This window comes from Phalacrocorax aristotelis, chromosome 11 (assembly GCF_949628215.1).
Source record: "Phalacrocorax aristotelis chromosome 11, bGulAri2.1, whole genome shotgun sequence".
Classification (NCBI taxonomy): Eukaryota; Metazoa; Chordata; class Aves; order Suliformes; family Phalacrocoracidae; genus Phalacrocorax; species Phalacrocorax aristotelis.
The window spans coordinates 20,950,529-20,969,543 of record NC_134286.1 but is presented as its reverse complement, the minus strand read 5'-3'; the positions used below and the strand labels follow the sequence as shown (position 1 = coordinate 20,969,543).

General features: G+C 43.7%; 2 protein-coding genes across 3 annotated transcripts in view; one reads left to right on the top strand and one right to left on the bottom strand.

The window, feature by feature from the left end:
- Positions 1–19,015, top strand: part of DCX (doublecortin) — a 145,745-nt gene that overhangs the window by 16,318 nt on the left and 110,412 nt on the right. The window lies entirely within an intron of this gene.
- Positions 985–8,898, bottom strand: SERTM2 (serine rich and transmembrane domain containing 2). The gene is made up of 2 exons (XM_075107242.1): positions 8,362–8,898; positions 985–5,013 (listed from the first exon to the last, which is right to left on the bottom strand). Exon 2 carries the CDS (start codon positions 4,417–4,419, stop codon positions 4,141–4,143), a length of 279 nt encoding a protein of 92 aa, XP_074963343.1. The 5' UTR covers positions 4,420–5,013; positions 8,362–8,898; the 3' UTR covers positions 985–4,140.

Here is a 19,015-nt window from a genome sequence, read left to right as displayed (position 1 = left end):
CTTGTAGCATTTACTGTCAGCAGAAGGTAAACAGCAGGAGTTGTCATCTGCATCTTTCCTGGTCTACTAACCTGCTTTAAAGCTATAGCTGTCTATCTGCACTAGGACCTTACCTCCTAAGTAGTTACCACAATAGTGACTGCAGGGCAAGGACGTATTTCTTTTCCTAGAGAAGGCAAGGCATACACGTCAGTTTTCATTAATGCTGGCAGTTACGTGGATGTCTGACCTCACATAATATTTGGGTTTCAAACATTTTTTTTTCAAGTAAAATCAAAAAAGGTCCTTTGGGGAGCTCAAGGTTGATCCTCTGTTGAGTTACACTGTTTGCAAAATTATGTTCTTGTCTGCAGCTCTGTGAGGATATGAAACTATATGCTTATGTTGATATATTCTGTAACAGAGAATGAACATATTCTACATATCAACACTTTCTGCTCAATATTTAAGGGTTTGTTAGTGCAGAAAATTCATGGACGTGGATGGAAATCATGTGGATGAGATTGCCCAAGCATAAATCCTGTAGAATATATATGGTTTGGGGAGTTACACCATACTCGGGTCCTGACACCTCCTAGACTAAATACCCTGGGAGATTTGGGAGCGATGGTGGTTTTCTGATGACCATAGGCTTACTCTGACCTCACAGCCCCACCTGCAAGGAATAGCAATGCATAGTCATTTTGCTGCTCCTTCAGAACAACGGGTGGCTCTCTTCCCCTGCAGGTAGGGAATGGAGGAGGTGACGCATTTACTAAATAGTCATATTTGTTTCCAGTGTGCAAGATGGGAGTAAAGATGGGAGCAAACTGTCCTGGTTCAAGGAATACTTACACAGACTGGTAGGGGATCTTCTTACGCAGATGCCCACTGAAGCCAACAATTAATTTGAAATGAGTGGCACCACCTGAGCCTGTTTCTGTCTATGAGCTGGTCTCTCAGATCCACGTGTGGGAACAGTACAGAGCAGTCAATGACTCAGCATTGGCAGTAGTATGTCTCTTTATTTTTGTAAAAAGATGCAATTTTCTGTAGCAGATGGACAAGTGGGAAGGAAACAGACTGCTGGAGGGGAAAGGTATGGATGTGACACCTGCAGTTCTCCAAGATCCAGCAAATCCATGCAAAAGTTCCAATAACCACTCATTATAGCCAAAGAATGCCACAGTCCACTAACGCCCACTCAGCAAACACAGGACAATGCATCCCAGCAGTCTCTTTTCTCAGAGACTGGACAGGTCTCAGGTCTTAGACAATACAAATGAGAATGAAAAGGGAGAAAGACATTCTATTTCTCGAGGGGAAAGGCTTTAAAATTTGCTGGCGTTTTACAGACGAATGAGGCACTCTAAGTGCCTCTAGGATTATGGATGTATCAAGTGGGACAGATACTTTGTGTGAAATGAAGCTTTAGAAAGGAAAACTTGTCATTTTTGTGTTAGAAGATAGGGCTGCCTTCATTAGCAGTATTAGATAGAAATACACAGTCCGCTCAAAAATATGATGTGATATAATGTAATGATATATAAAGTGATTGCTCTTTTATTTACAGTATATTTACTGAATAGATTTTAAAGGGTTGTGAGACTCTTCTGAATTAACATTCCTTAATATGAAGGAAAGAAACAGAGTCTTGACACCTACGTCTGGGGGGCTTTTCAGCTGAGAACCAGGGAATCAGAATTTGGGTCCCAACTCAGATTCTGATACTGTCTTTTTCCATTAGTAGGTCTGATATTTTATGTCAGTATCTGAATCTGTCCCACAGCTTCTTGGAAATAAGGCTTTTCCACAGGTAATTGTTCTGGAAGGCTAATGTGGTTTAGTTGCTGATTTAGTATGTTAGAACATTTATTGTCTAATCTGTAGCTTTAAAATGGCACATCAAGAAAATTGAGAGGCTGTAGAGGGCAGGCCAGATTTGAGCTTGGGCTAGGCTGCCTCGTGATGGCTGAATGAATGACACATACCAAGCCAACTTGATCTGCACAGATTTTTGTTAAATTTAAATGTCATTGACTATCTCAGTAGCCGTCTGTCGTAGTTGGATTAATGTCCAAATCATCACACAGAATATGGGCTCTTGTGCAGTACTGAGAGTTGCACTTCTTGAGGAGCCAATCTTTAGATGGGGTGTAAAGCCACCATCCTGCCTGGTGATATCTGTGTGCTGTCCCCACGGCAGAAGGTTTGAGGGCAACCTGCCTCCTGCCTTCTTTTCCAGGTAAACACGGCCAAGCATGGCATAGGGAGATATTGCTGAGAGTGTATTTGCTGTATTCCCTTACACAGTCACTGTGCTGTTTCACAGTTTAAAGCTGCTTAAATGGGGGTTAATGGAGTATAAAAGGTTCTATTCAATATAAGCAAGCAATTTTAAAATAGTTTTGTACTAAATACATGAGTGATAAAAACACTAGTCCTGCTCATGGGCCAACTGCATCCAGTATGGACCTTGCTTGTCATGCTGCTCCCCATCACCACAATCAGCTCTAAAGGCCATATTCCTAGTCCAAACAGCTCACCCATATGCAGACCTTTAAAGGTAAATAAAGAACCTGTTGTACACAAAGCATATGAGAAGCAGTTTCTTGTTACTCTCACAAGTCCATGGAGTCAGTGTCATCTCTAATTTTAGCACTGCTTTTGTATGGGGAATTTACACTTTCCAAGCCCTTGGAGAGAGGAGAACTGGAGTGTATATAAATGTGGAAAGCACCAGGGGTTTTATCGCTAAGCTAGAATTAGACTGTAATAAAGAAGATAAGCCGGGTAAAATTCATGCCCTTTAGAGATGTAGCTGGAACAATCTCGCTCAGGGTTTTTCTGTAGGAGGCAGTGGCTCTCCCAGACGTGATGTGCCATATTTCGCTCCACCTTTCCCACCCACAGAAGCAAAGTCTATCTTTGTACATCATTCACAGGTAAGAGGATTAGGTCAGATTGTTGTTTCATTTTTTTTTCCTTGCAGTTCCAAATGATCTGCCAGGATATTTGAATCCAGTCCTATGTTTCAGTGCTCAGTGAGTTTGCTTTCCATCTGCATGTTCCCCACTAGTCTATGTCCAAAGCTGTTCACACTATTCATTATTGCAGTGCCAGGCCCTGGTGTTTCTTCATCTTGCTTTGGAGGAAAACAAATGAAAAAGCTTTGGATGAACTGGTGTCTTTTGAGAAAGAAAACCCAACATCGATATGACAGGAAATGTTATTGTGAGTCTGAGTCTGTTAGGAGAACAATGTCCGTTTGACTCACAAACTTTACACTGCATTTTAATTACTGAGTGATACTGGGAAGGCTGAAAGGCATGAAGATGTTTGTATTCAGCTCAGTTAATGTAATGGAGACAAAGAAAGAGAGGTAGAGTGTCTCTTAGCATTTTTTCTTTCCTGCTGCTCATTCCCTGCTGATGCTTTCTTTTTATTTTAAACCTTTGTTAAATTTTATCGTGATTTTCTTTCCTCTTTTAAAAGTTCTGTCTCTGATATCTGGAATGCAGCTATCCACAGTATGGTTTTTAAGGTCAGAAACCAATAGTTCCAGCAGGTGATGAAATGTTTGTATGCTTCTGAAACTCCATTGGGTAAATCTGCCATTCAAGTGGAAAAAAAGCAGTTTAAGTTTTTCCTTCTTGAATGGGAAAAATGCCTGAGAATTTCCAAACCACTGATAATTTTTGTATGTGCCCCATGGGCTCTTCCGGCTTACGCCACTTAACTTTGTTGACTCAACTCTGTTCACAAGCAAGGAATTTCAGGGTAGAGAGATAGGTCAGCAAATACAGACTCCAGCACACATTCTGGTATGTGTCTCTCTGGATTTTTGGCTGTCATTATTGTGGCTTTTACCATTTTCTGCAAGGGCTTTTAGAGGGATATGAGTCTTTCCTGACAGCAGTAGGTTTCTGTAATGTAAATTTTATTGAGGGTGTTGCATACATGTTGCCTGTAGTGTCAACAGCCAGTGGGTCCCAGCCAGTCAGTCTGAGTTGCGTGACACTCTCCAGATGCTCTGTGCGGCTGTTGATGGTTGTGCAATAAGTTGTAGGGCTCAATAGGCAGGCAGAGATTCTTTCCACCAGCATTTTTGCCGAACACAATGTGTTTCACGAGCACAGAGCACTCTTTGCTTTGGGGTCTCTAAGCAGTAGGAATCCTGCTGTGCATTTCCACATCTGTGAACTGCTGGACATTCTCAGTGCTCTCTGGAGACGTGGTGATTGGGGAAATGACATGCTTCAGGCGCAAGAGCATGGAGAAAAGTAATATGAGAAGGATCGCCAGAAGTGTTAGGAACAATCCCACGTACACATAGAGGCTGGAATATTTATCTGCTGTTGTGTCTACTTCTGTAGCCAGAGTTGGCAAGTGGACACGGCCAGTCAGGTTTCCATGGAATTTGAAATAAGTCTCAGTCATTGCTTTCTGTCAGCTTTGGTCCATTTTCCCTATTTACCTTCAGATTTCCTGTCTTCCCTCACCAGACTCACAAAAGAGGTCAAAGGAGGAAACTTAGGGCAGGTAGCACAATGGCTTCAGCAAGAAATGCTCCATCCTCTTGGTCTCAAGACTGCTGGTTCACACAGTTAAGCAGACTGCATGAGACAGGCCTTTGCAAATCATTTTGCAAGCTGCTATTTCAATGACAACAAGCATTAGACTTGTGTTTTACACTGCCATCTGGCTTTTACTTTGTCCTGAAAATGCTTTGGTCCTTCTTTTGGTGAGTCACCTCCTTTGGTAGGTAAAAAGCTTTGGTCCTTCTCTCAAACTGAGCTGTAAAGCTTTGCACAGCTTTGGTCTTTGCAAGTGTTTTCCAAACAAACCGAGCCAGCTTTCTGCCAGCTTCTCCCACAGCAGGTGGTTTTATCCCTGTGTGAGCTGGGGAAGGTTGCTTTCTGCTTTGCCAGGCTGCTGGGGGATCTCTTCTTTCCTAATCCAGGGCTATTGATGCTTGCTTAAAGAGTATGGAGTTTTGAGTTTCTTATTAGGAACAGTCAAAAAGTCACCTTTCTAAAACAAAAAAAAAAAAAAAGAAAAAGAGAAAGAGAGAGAAATGAAACCAGGTACCAAAATAGCCTAGCCTATATGTGGTATCTTTAGAACAAATAGATAAAGAAACCCTTGTCATGCTCCTGTGAGACACCTTGAGATCAGGAGAAGCACTGAATATTTGACTTTAGAGAAAGACCATGCAAATCCAATTGTTAAGGTCTCCTCCGGTAACACTCACTACTTATGGGTAAGAGAAGGCCCCCGGTCTATGGAACTAGATGCCACAGAGGAAGGGAACATATGAGTCCAGCCGGTGTCTTCCACTTTGTGTCTCTCATTTATTGTTGACCAGGACCTCTGTTTCTGAGGCAGGATGAACCTGGCAGGCATCCAGAGTCCTACCTGTCCCTCTGGGGCAACTCTGCCGCAGGATATGACACTTTGTTCACCTCCTGGGAGCAGGACTTACTAGAAATGGAGGGAATCTTAATGTTCTAGTATTTTCAATTCTTCCAGTTGGGACCAGAAAACGTAAATGCCAAAATTTCACTGTAAATGGTGCATCCAAAAGCATCATGTTCTGCTTTGATAAGACCAGAATTTTGGTTTTACATGAAGCAAAAATGATAGCACTGAAACAAAGTGATGCAGTCATTTATAATGTTCACTACATATACAACTACATGAGATGTAAATAGAGTAATTTAATATGTTATATATACTATAGTAGTTGGATTAAAATGAAACATTAGGTCAAGATGATAGAAGCTCTGACGCTTTTAGATAAAGGTTTCACCTAAAAGACATACTGCTGCAAAATGTTTTGACTTTCATGAGCCTTTAGCCTGTAAAATGTAGCTGTTTTATTGACAATGTTTGGTATGTTCTCCCCATGCACCGATGGGAACACCACCTTGCTGTTCTTCAGAGAGAGGTGGCTGAAATCTGGAGGCCTGAGTCATCAGGAAGCTGATATTCAGGCTTTCATTACAAGCAAGACAGACCTACTTTGGCTCACATAATGGGGAAACATCTGATGTGCTGAGTTTTTGGGGAAGGGATGCTGGGGATTGTCTACGCCTTCCCTCCTAGCTCCTGGAATACCTTCTTCAGTACCAAAGCATTTGAGACAACAGCGATCCAGTTTAGGGAATATTGGGCCAATTCTTGCTTAGTAATAGGCTGGCTAAGCTGGGCCAAATTGCTGATTGAAAAAATTGCCTGGGGGTTTGACTTCTGCAGTGCCTGTGAGGGTAGTGGATTCTGAGCTGTGCTTTGTGTAGGAGGGTATGGGCAAGCATGGCAGAAAAGGGCTGCTCCGTGTTTTTCCAGGGGCTGACCCAACCCCTTTGGAGCCAGTTATTCTGGCCGCAGGTTTGATGCTGATGCAGAAGCATGGGACATGAAAGTGAGGGTTGTGTTGCAGCCAGGCATGTTTTTCTCTCAATTATAGGGTAATAACTGTGATTTTCACACTTTGAACATATAAACAGAAATTCTTCACCCATGAAGATGTTCATAGGTTACACAGCAGGTGGGAGATAGAGGGTGTGAAGGTTACTGGCCATATTAAACCTCGGTTCTTACAAGATGATTTCTCTGATGATAATGAAATGCAATCAGTCCGGAATCTGATACTTGTGTGAGTCAAAGCACAGAGCAATGTCTTTGCCCATCAATCTGATATCTTACTGAGAGCAAAAGCCAGAGCTAGTTTCTCTCCTTAAGGAGCAGAGAGCCTAATGGCTTTAAATACTTCATAAAATTAGATTGCAGAATACTAACGACATTAGTCTGAAGTTCAATAATTAACTACAAACCAAGACATTGAATTAACAAAGCTCAGCTGGGCATATATTGATAAAAGGAGCAGATTAGTAGTAAAAAATATTGCAATAGGGAGTTGGCACAGCTCTGGTTTTTTTTAGTCTGTGCTGTAGAATTGTCAGGAGCAATCAACTATTCAGACTATTGAAAGCTGTGAAATTCACTATATCTTTTCCAGAAATGAGCCAGAAATAATTCAGTAGCTCCAGGCAACCCTGAAATTTTTGCTTTTCAATCTTCCACTTATGTCACTGAGCACATGTTTTTGGATAATAGTAGATGCAGCTTTGCACACACCCCTTTAAGAAATAGAAGCTTGAAGACTAGTGACCAAGGTCATGTGAAAATAAGTGGTACACAAAGGTTCTGAAAAAAATAAAAGTGTATAAAGCATTTATACAAAATATGTGTAACTTAATTTGACTCGGATTACAGGAGGCAAAACCTCGCTGCTTACCCTGAGAAGCCCCCAAGTCCATGGATAGAGATAGTAGGTAGAAGTTTGCTCTAGAGCAGAGCAGCATAACTAGAGCCCACATTCCCTGTGCTCTAAGTTGTTGATCAAGGCTTAGTCATTCTTCTCTGGCTGGCCAGTACTCCCATTTCTGAGAGGTGCCAAGCACCATTAGTGTTCACTGGTGCTCAGTGGGTACAGAGTGATTCCAAGCAGACGCTTCTTTTTTTTTCAGTTTGTGGTTGGTTTTAAGCAAAGATTAAAAAAACCCCCAAACCAACATACTTCATTTAATAAAAATAAGTAATGAAAATAGAAGTCTCATGCAACCATCAGAAAGGCTTCTTCTCAGAGTGTGTCACTGAGGCAGGAAATTCATGAGCCAAAACTTCATGGGTGCTGAAATGACCACCCTCCCACTGCAGCTATCAGGGTTTGGGGAGCTTCAGGTTTGGGGAGTGTTCATGAAGCCTGCATGGCCCTACTCTGCACCTTCTGTCACAGAGGAGCAGGGAGGAAGCAAGGTTTTCCCCAAAGCAGTGCAGACAGATAGTATAAATTGATCTTGCAAATGCAGTTGCCGTCTTCCCTACTTGCTTCCTGTTACTCCCATCTTCGGTTTAAGTGCCACTTGCCAGCAAGGCATCTCTGAAAGTGTAAGCAACTTTTCAGAGTTCTCTTTTGCTTTTCCACCTGGTACTCTAACTGCGACAAAGAAGTAAGTGGGTCAAAATAGAACAATTACTTGTGTAGCTTCTCCAAGGCTACTAATTAAAACTGCACTGAACTGGCTGGCAAGTCCAGAAAGGTTTGAACACAGACATTACCAGGTGTATTCTGTCTAGGTGACTTCTAGAGGAAAAAATCGGCACTGAAGAAGTGCAAACAAAATGTTAAAGTATCAATTCCCTCCATGGTTTGCATTTTCTCCAGGGAGGATCTGAAGGAGAGGGAAGGGGTGAGAGGGGGATCTCTTCTGTCAGTGGTGGACGGTGGGTTTTGTTCTCATGCTGAAGTGCAAGGTAGTATGTCAGTGTCTCAGCTGTGGTAGTGCATAGGAAGAGAACAGAATAAAGCATAGTTACCTTTCAGAGCAGGCAGGGGTGTTGGGACTAGGCATTAGAGCAGCTGGTTCAGACCATGAGCTTGCTGGTGATATATCTAGGAACATCTCCTCCCAGGTAGTGGGATTTGTGCAGAAAAGATTTGCTGTCTTATTGCTGGAGTCAGGATACTGTCTTTTCAGCAACAGACATGCCAAGTGCACTTTCTTCTCCTCTGCTCTTGAATTCACATGGTTCGCTGACAGGGATGGCTCTTACTCCCAGTCTTGAGATGTCAACTGACAGTCTAACTGAGCAGCATCACTGCTGATGCCCTTCCTTTGCAGGCAATAGCGGAAGGGGGCAAGGAGCTTTCTCTTCGTGAGCTTCACTGCTTGGATGGAAACAGTCAGTCCCCTCCCTCAGCAGCGGTAGGTAACAGTTAGAGCGGAGAGGATCAGTAGTGCTCCGGAGCTGCTGCATCTCAGCAGCGAGCAAGGAGGGAAAGGGAGGGAGGCTGTGAGCTCAGCTCGGCAGCAAGCAAGGAGGGAAGGGAGGGAGGCTGTGAGCTCAGCTCGCAGCAAAGTTTGTGCAAGGTTCTTCTTAACCCTTTCGTGCTTGCAAGTGGTAAACAAGACTGAGCTGCCCACTAATTATGGAGTAAGACATGAGCCAGGGGGACAGATTACCAGTTTCTCTCTCATTTTCTGGAAGGTGCAAATGTTTTTTTTGCTTTGTGCCTATTGGGAGGGGTTACCTGGTGAGGGCTGCCAGCTGGGTTCCTGTCCGGAACCATGGACAAGCGTCACTCTTCAGCTGAGACCCTCAGAATAGTCCCCCAGCATTGGTTTTTGTTTTTTTTTATTTTGCATTGGAGCTTTTGATGTATTTTTGCCCCTGTGCTTACTGTTTGCTGGTTTGGGAAGGGCTGTGTGGCTGGTTTAGTTTACAGGTCCTCTCTCCTCTGAGTAGTTTGAAACTCTGCATGAATAAGCATAACTTCAACTTCGCAGTATTGTGGGCAAAAATTATTTTCAGCAATTTATCAGTGTGCAAAGAACAAATGTACCTACAAGGTGCCACAGAAATGGGGCAGAAGGAGCCAAGGCTGGGGTGAGAATGCAAACTATCCTGATCCCTCTGATTACCACACCTTTTGACCTGCATTTCTTAGCTCCCCTCGGCTGACAAAGTAAGGATGATCTTACTTCCAGTTACAACACAAATGAGGGTAAACCGTATCAATGAATTGCTATAATTTCAGTTGTGTGCGTGTTTCAGAAGGGTGATGGGGAACAAGGTTTCCTTTGCTTTACTCAGGGTGGCTCGCTCTATTGGGGACTGATGCCAGTTTGGGATGCATTGCAGCAAGCCCCAAGGTTTCACCACCAGTGGAGCACAGCTGGAGGTGACCAGGCCAGCACATAGACAGCATAGCTGCAGTTTGCAGCTCTAAGCACTGGGCTGTGTACAGCTGCGTGCAGCTGTATTTTACATGTCCACATCCCTTGTGCCCCAGTGGGCGGGTTGACTGGAGGCACCTCATGTGGTGAACCTGACCCGCAGGCCCACACTGGCCACTTGGCTTGTGGTAGTTCCCAGTGCCCACAGGTTGTCTTTCATGGCCTATGCTTGGGGCACTGGGAGCAAGGTTCCCCTCTGGAAAGTGAGTCCCACACAGAGGTTTGGAAAAGACGAGTACATTCTCCCTCTGCAGCTCTCTGTGTGACAAAATAGAGACATTTAATCTCAAAACTGTCTCCTCAGAATAGCTTTCCCTCCCTGGTCCCCCATGGCCACAGCCTGAGCGGAGGGGCCAAAGGGTAATGAAACCCAGAGCTGCACAACTCTTTCATCCTCCAGGGGTGGAGGCCTGATTTATAAATCCATCTCTCCAAGGGCTTCGGTCTCTGGAGCTCACAAGCACAGTGTATCATTGCAGTGCAGCACTATTTAGATAAATAAAACAGTTCCTGGAAAAAACACAATTCCCCCATGCTTCTGTAGTGGGATGAACCCTCTGAAAACAAAGACTTATCAGGTAACTTTTACTGCTGATTTTATTTCATATTTCCTTTGTTGTACTATCATGTGCAGTGCCCATTATTGCAGTCTATGCCACGATTCCCTTCTAGATGCATAGTATAATGCTAAACCAGAAGGAAAGCTATGTGTATTTTTCCCTGGAATCTGTACAATTACTGCTTTACCAACAAACTACCTGACAGCACCTCCACACTGGGCACACGTCCTCTTATTTAAGAAGAAACAAGTGAGAGCTCTATTTAACCAGGAATTATGTTGCTGGTTGAGTTATGAGATCCAGAAGAGACAGGCATGTGTTGAAATCCTGCGACCCTGCTTTCTATATCGTGCAAATGAGCAGAGCTGAAAAGAAAGGCGCTCTCTCCCTGTCCATGCAATCCAGCTTCTCTGCTCAGCTTTTTTTCCCTTTGTTGGTTTTGCAGTAAATTATCTCTCCCTTTTGTAGGACCAAGCTGCTGTTTGCTGGATGGGTACGCTTAGATTTCTTGTTTCCTTTGTAGCAGGGTATAATAAAAACAGATGAATTTTAGATAATGCCACAATTTATACCAGCTGAGGCTGATGAATGCTTGACTGAATGATTGCTGAATTTCTGAATTGTTGAGAAGTATGTAAGGCTTTCTCTCTATGTAAATTTTTGGGCCAATCAATGACAAATTTATGCTACATAAAATGAAGGTGTACAAATTCCCTTGGAAATACACAGAGATATGAGCCCAGTGAAAGTAATTTTTGAAGCAGTCATTAAGAATCTGGGGGCTTGTTATGTTCTTTCCTTTGCATTATTTGACCTGCATCTCAAGCTTTGTATCAGGTCATTGTACACCTCTTTCTCATAATGGTCCCACACCAGTCTGGGAGAGAAATCTGGATATAACAAAGAGCAAATAAGATCTCTGAGTGATTGTTAGTGAGTATAATCTGTATGTTCCTATAGGGATTCTTCTGTTACCCAAATTCAGGAATCCTAGGAACATAGTAAATGCGTACTTTGGGTCTTTAAAAATTGCTTTCAGTGCAGCTGCAGTGAATGGAGAAAGGGCTGTGCACTCCTCTCTCCCATGTCCCTTTCATAGCAGACACATCCCAGAATGGTTTATTTAAGCCCTCAGCTGTAAAGAGCTTCCATCATTTGGGGCTGTTTGTTTGTGGGAGGGCTAGGACCAAGCAGAGATCTCTTTTGCTAAAGGAGATGTTGTATATTGAACTCAGAAGAGAGCCACAACTTGCTAGGTGCCTTTGCACATGTCAAAGATGACAGAGAAAACAGAAGCAGTGGCTGAGTTTTCAGTATTAAGGGCAGAAATTGTGTTAAATTAGAGCAGACTTTTAACTCGGAGCTGTTAATCTGAAGCATATTCTGTGTTTGGACATATTTTCCACCTGTTGTTTAGAGGTCACAGTTAATACCAACTTACCACCTCTCCATTACCATCCTTCCCTTTCCTCCTGTTAAAACAATTTCTCTCCTTTGCCTACGTGGTTAATCCCTGCCTGGATGAGAGTTTGGCTGACTAAGCTGTTGCGCTGAGCCGAGGCAGCTCGGCTTGCCTGGAGTTTCACTAGCTTTCAAAGGGCTTAGGGGGAGTTTACCCACTTCTCCTGTGAGAGCACTGCTAGAAACCTGCACCAGATGGCTTAGAAATCAACTCAGCACTGTGAACTTCTAGTAGTATTCATTACTTATGGCAATAATAATCATACTTCGCACTTCTGTATTTCAAGCACTTCACAGTTACACAGTCCCTCAGTGAGGTACAGGCAGACAGCGTTGGAGAGGAAGAACTGCCAAGCATCTGATTTTTAACAGCTTCTGTGGGTGTTATAGGCTTTGTAGCTGTGCAGTGTAGCTACCCATGGGACACCTCCTTGAAGAGGCGCCCAGCCCCTCTTTAGCCTCTGGACACACTCCTGAGGTGTCCAGCTGATATTGGACATGTTACTTGGGAAAAAACCAGTCCTTTATTTTTCCTGCCTTCCCCACCCTGCCCTGGCCATCCACAGAGGTACTAGGAGGCCCCTTGCTGCCATGAGGAGAATGAGATAACTGGAACTGCCTAAGGTGGTTGCTTGGGGAGTTGTTCTTCCAAAGATCGGGATAGTTCCTAGTTTCCACCTAGAACTGCACAAGCGCTATGAACAAGAGGGTAAATCACTATGGAAGAGATGCTGAAGCAAGTGACAGCACTTAGTCCTGTCTGTCTTGGCAGAGTAGAATCGGTTGTAAATATGTTTTTGTTTTAAAATGTTTTGTCTTTATAGCCACAGCACTGAGTGGCAGATGATCTATACCACAAAAAGGCTTGTGGAACACATCAAAAATAATGTTTCAGTAGGTTTTGAATCATGAGTCTCTAATGAGTGTTTGGACTTTCAAATATTTATTGCTCATTCAGATTCATATTAAATAGGTCTAGTGGCACCAGCTTTAAAGGAGAAATACCAAAGTCCATGAGATGGCAACCCTGAAAGCAAAGAAAGTTGCTTGGAGCTTGTTTCTTGCTTAGGCCACTAAGGGCCCCCAAAAATGTACTGGTTTCTCTCTGTCTCATTTTTTTCGTGAAAAGGGAAAAATTATTAGTACCTTGCTCCCCATAAACAATCTGTCAATACCAACTGCTATGCAAATGCTTGTGGTCATGTGCCCACTGCTCCGGCAGAGCTGAGTGCCTTTCCCTCTGTGCATTCCCACGCAATCTTATTTTGTCCGGTACAGTCTGTCTGAAAATGCTCATGTGTTTGGACTAAAAGAGTTTTGTTGCTTTGAGAGGCTTTGGGCTGTTTTGACAATTTGTCTTTGTTTTGAACTTCCTACATCAAAAATACTGCAATGCTTCAGTTTATTTATAGAAACTTATTTTCCCATAGATAACAAGTAATTCAGCCTAGTCTGATGGTACTGCTAATTTTTAGGAACATTTCTGATCTGATCTACCGTTGTCATTGAAGGGCTACCTTGTCCTGGACAGAATTCTGCCTGAAACAGTCCTAAGCTTCATTTTTATGACTGAGCTTGTGAAGAAGGCATTGCAGATCTCCAAAATAGTGTTAACACCACTCACAGAGGAGAATTCCAGTGTTCTAGGTATATCGATAAGAGCTAGCTCAGGTAGGGCCAGCTGGCAGTGAGCAGGGTCATATGGATAACCCTTGGAGCAAGGGGTATCTAAAAAACAGGTTCCACCTGGATCCAAACTGCAAGTACATGTCAGCCACCCTCTGTCAAGGTCCCACACAGGTCCTTGTGGGCCTTGGCAAAAATTAGTTGAACAATGAGTCAGGGGTAGAACTTAAAACAGATCCTGTGTTCTCCAGCCCATGGTTTGGAATATTATTATTTCCTCTGAAGTAGGACAGTTCTTGCAGCAGTGCCTATTTTTAGGGAGTTCAGCACAATTTCTAGACCCAAGAGCTTCAGGTAAGTCTGGGCAAGCTTTCAGATGTGCTGATCATCTGTTTTTGGCTGGCCAGTTGCTAAGATACAACCTGAGAGGTGCTTGCGTGACAGTGAGCCACTCTGTTTTAGTCACTTAAAATGGGTGCTTGTTTTTTAACACTCACAATCAAGCTTGTCTTGCAGCCCATCTGCACTGCTTACCAGATGATCTTAACATGGCTGATGACAATGCACAATAACTACTAACTACTGGGCCTGATTTTAGCAAGAAGATAGCAGAATGGCATCCAGGAGACTGGGTTGTTTCTCTGCATGATGGACAGTGCAACATTTGCTGGGAGTTGGGTCACTCACGGAATTTTCTTCCTCCTGCCTGCACAGCAGGGCTGGTGCCCCAGGGGAGGCTTGGCATGGACCTCAGTATCAAAACCAACACCTGAAGCATGTATACACATGAAATGTGCATGTTTTATGCTCTATCTGTTTTTTTCTGAAACTCTGGACTTTCTTAATGGAGCCTGAATATCTACTGGTTAACTGTTTTTATTCCCACCTCTTTTCCCCACTGCCTGGCTCCATGCTCTGGCTGTGGACAGCATTGCCTTCAGTGTTACTTAATATTGGTCCATGGGCGAGTGGGTGAGTCACTGGACACACTGTCACCACAAAGCCCATCTCAGCCCACCCACGGCTGGGCCTCTCTGTGTGCAGAGAGCCCTTTGACTCCTGTGGGCTTCACAGAGATTCCTGCCTACAGGAACAGCTTGTAGGGTTAAGGCTTAGATGTGATTCCCTGAAAAGCGCTTTTCACAGCACAGATGATGTGAGGAAGGTCTCAGATACACATGTTAAAACATGTGCCTCTCCTCCTGTTACAGTCAAAGGTACTACCTGAACTTGCCAGGCAGCACTGTGATTACAATGCTGATCAGTAAAGGTTTTTTCTTCAGAGTTCAAATCCTGAACAAAAACATTCTAAAGCTGGAGTTCACTGTTATGCAGGATGGTATTTTGGTGTAAGCCCAGAGCTCACAGACTCAAGTATTCACTAGCTCATTACTGGCAGGTACCCATGAGGCATAACTTCAGGAATCTTTAAAATATGAACAGATATTCCCTGAATTCTAACCAAATCGTCCCAGCCAGACCATTGAAGCTGAATTCACAGTGGGTAAAGTATGGGGAATGCTAGCTGCAAAACAGTTAAACCCTTCTCTGAAGTCTCCGATGTCACATTATTTGCATGATTCACAGTTAACAGATGGGCTCATGCCTATATTGAGGGGGGACCAGTTCTCCAATTGCTATCATTAAATAATAATTATGACAGTTTATACTGAAAGGAAAACAATTTTTTGATGACCCCATTACATCACTTTTTATTTCTTTGGTTTGTTTGTTTCAATTCCAGTCTTAAAGAAGAAAATCCCTTTTCTCAGTTCTCATTTACAAAATATGCAGCTGAGAGAACTCTGCCCACCCACACACTTAGACATTTCATATATCAGCATTTCCATCCAGGGCTGGATGAACTCTTTCTAAACCCATTTGGAGGAAACATGGTTGAAATCTTTACAGCAGGAGAGTGAAAAACAGTTGTAGATGCAAACATTGCCATCTCTGCTCTGCCACCAGTTTTCACTCCAATTTTGGAAAAAACCTCCATTTGGATGTATCTGTTCTACACAGGAGAGCACAGCACAGGAATCCTGAGCTGCTGCCAATTGTACTAAAAGAGTTTCCATGGTAAAAAAATTCTTCAAGTGATACAAAAGTCCATGCTGCTGTACCTGACTAGCATCGCACTGGATTAAATCTTCCAAGGGTTCAGATTATCCCGCAGCCGTCTGCTTCAGAGCTTCTGACACCTTCCTCAATACAGCCTTGCTCAATCAAGGTACTTGATGTACGATGGGTCTGAAAGAGTGTGTTGAATCAGTGCTGCTCTGCCCCATTGTCTTTGGGTGGCCGTCTGTGGTTACCTGTACAACACAGAAAAATCCATCTCACAGCTAAGATGTTCTTGATGGCCTCTGTCTGCGTGGGGATTCTGGTGCAGAGGGACATAGTGCCTCCTGGGACAAATACCAACATCGCAGGTGTGTCTGGGAATAAGCCCTCATTTGTATTTAACCTCTGGGTGGGCATGAGAACCCATTGATGCTTCTCACTGAAATACCAAGGGACATCAGAGTGGGAAAAACAGCTGCGCTTTCTTCCTTTGCATAATAAAGCAGCCATTCAGGTATTTCCCTTTAATCCACTTCCCAGGAGTGACCCTTCCCCATAGCAGGGATCGCTCTCTTGCCATGACTCCCTAATCACTGCTCTTGCTTCTGCCCCAAAGCATTTGTGCCTTAACATCTGCCACCTCCTGCCAAAGAGCCCCATAATTCTGTGCTGTGACAGACCCCGTGCCTTGCCCTGGCCCTGTGCAATGGTGTCCCACTTCGTTCTGCTGCAGTGAGGGAGCAGGGAAAGAGTTATGTCACATAAAACCCAATTTTGAAATCCTTTGTGATTCACTAGATGAAAAGATACTACACTATTGTCACTCATCTCAGGTACAATATGTACCAGTGAATTCCAAGTAGAGATGGGTCTTGAGCCCTAGTTCCAAACGTGAATCCCCAATTGGCACTTTTAGAGTGCTGAAGAGGAGGAGCGCAGACAGTATGAAGACAAATGAAGAACAACTGCATAGTGTCTGTGTTTGAGTTCCCGTTCTGTTTCACTGGAGGCTTCTTTATACAACCTTTAGTATTTACTGCTTTCCACCAACAGTGGAGACAGGATGTCAGCCTAGGCAGACTCAGTCTGAGCCGTGACAGCAGTTGCTATACATTTATGGTAAAGCCAGTGGTATTTCCATTTGATGCCTTTGTTTGTCTATTAGCAGTCACAAGTTCCCTCTTCCCCAGCCTCTGGGTCAGTAACAGAACAAGCTGACTGGCCAGTTCCTCTTAATTATTGTTCATTTTTGGTGAAGCAAAGAATAAATGTCACTGTGTGACTGTGCTTAACTAATGTGCCTGATTATTAATAGCCAGTTTTGGTCCCCCTCCCAGCCTATGTGCTACAAAATAAATTTCCCTTCTGTCTTCTGGATCAAGTTGTCTGGGAAGTCACTGTTCTGTGATGAGACTGGACAAAAAGCTTATTGAATATCCCTTTCTTTTTATCAGAAGACTGATCTCTCTTTTTATTTTTAGCATGTCATCAACAAAAGTTGCTTTATTGCTGCACTTTGCATAGATGAAGACATGTTTTCAATATAGACAAAGAGCTCTACCCAGAAAAATTCACCACATGGTTCTCCTGCATGACACACATGAAGTCCACTGCTTGGCTGCCAGGTCCTTTTTTTCTCAGACCTCAAATGCCTTGCTCTGTGCAACCTCGCTTAGTTCTCACTGAAAGCAGGAGGTTTTATCCGTGCACCAGATTGACTTTGCCAGCTTCTCCCAGCTTCTTAAACCCCAGACTTCTCTAGTGCCTAGGCATCAGCTCCAAACACTGACCATTTTGCCACGTAGATCTTGTACTGAAATCAGATGATGCTCTTTTGAAAAGAGAGAGGCTTCTTGTCCGGTGAAGCAGTAGGAAGCCTCCTTGCTGGGCAGTAGTGGCCAAATGAGATGTGCATTGCTACAGGAGAGGATACTGAAAGGAGACACCTTACAGATGCCATGCTATTGCTGAAGAGTAGCCTTTTCTCTGGCAGGTCCCTGTTGTTACTTAAACAGCAGTTCCATGTACCCAGATTAAAGGACACAGAAACATTCTGGGCCAGGTCCCCTCTCCATACAGATGTGTGATTCCCACTGGAGATGCAAAGGCATTTGCCCCTTCCCTGGCAATGGCTTTAGGAAATGTTAAGTCCGTGTCAGTGTCTGTTCAGTGCTAGTGCTGCTCTCTGTAAAGCTTTCAGATGCTCTATTTCCACTTCTGGAAGAGATAGTAATTTGTAATCTTACCTGCTAATGCCAACAAAATCCCTGTTTCTGTTTCCTAGGATTTTAGTCCCGTGCAATAGGGGGGAGAAGGCACGTTATCTGCTTCTGCACACAGTTTATTGTCAACATTTCTTCCTGCTTCAGTGCTACTTCTAAAGACAGGCTCAAAATAATCAAGAAAAAGAGTAGCAAATATGGGAATAATGCAATGAGCTGCTGGTCTCTTTCTGAAGCTGTAACAGGAACACGTGCAGTGTGTGTGATGTTCTGGGACTCTCAGCAGGGGTCGGTCCTGCAAAGATTATCCTGGGAATAAATGTATGCATTTAAATAGAATGATAATGAAGAGATTAGACCTCTAAGGCCCACTGCTTTAAAATGAGGAAATCTCGATTTCCATGAGCTTGGAGCAGACCCAAAATCATCGGCTGTAAGATTTTTCACCACTCTGTAGAAATTTCTGTATGTGGACCCCACCAGACTGCAGTGAGTGCTCTGCCTAGTTTAATGCAAACGGTTGAGTTAATCATACAGATAACTGAAGAGTTCTTTCACATATTGCCCAGATGCAAAGCCTCTGTACTGATGGTTGAAGCTTGTGATGGCAATGCTCTGCTGGGCTGCACTACAGTCACTCGTTGGTGGAGCCATGCTTTCCCCAGGCACTTTTCCACCATTTGTGTGCTCACTTCCCAGAGCTGGGCTCCTCGGAGGAGCTGTTTGTCAATGTGATGTTGGCAACTTCGTCACTGCCGTTGCAGCTGGCTCCATACCAAATCTGTGTACCGAGAGTGCAGTCCTGAGTCCTGAAGCAAACTTTGATGCACAGTAACATCACCAACAGGGGCTATGGCTACCCTTCTTCAGCATCCCCTCCGCAGTTAGGCTGATGTTAAAATAGGGACTAGTTATTTGAGTAATAACTTAGTCACCAATGTTTGATGTTCTCCTGGTCCTTTGGTTGTTTGCAAAAGCTGAATTGCTAAGTTTCTGGAGGCTAATAGATGGCTTGCAGCACCTGAAGGTGCTATGATCCCTTGGGGCCTGAATTAGCCTCTCAATTAACGTCATGTAGGTGGCAGACCCTCTGGAATTCACCATATCAGTGCCGGATGTTACCACCACCAAAGCTCTGAGCCTGCAGCCAGGAATGGGCTGGTGTAACATACTGACAAGTTCTTTTTGCTCAGCACAAAGCAGAGATTGGCCTGTTATGTTTCACAGGACCTGGCTTTGTAGCTTAAAATATAGCAGCTCATGCTTGTAACAGTGGAGAAGCCTTGTTCAAAACCTGCTG

What these genes read in the sequence shown, in the direction of transcription:
- SERTM2 (XM_075107242.1), bottom strand. Translation starts at nt 4,419, where the DNA reads ATGACTGAGACTTATTTCAAATTCCATGGAAACCTGACTGGCCGTGTC.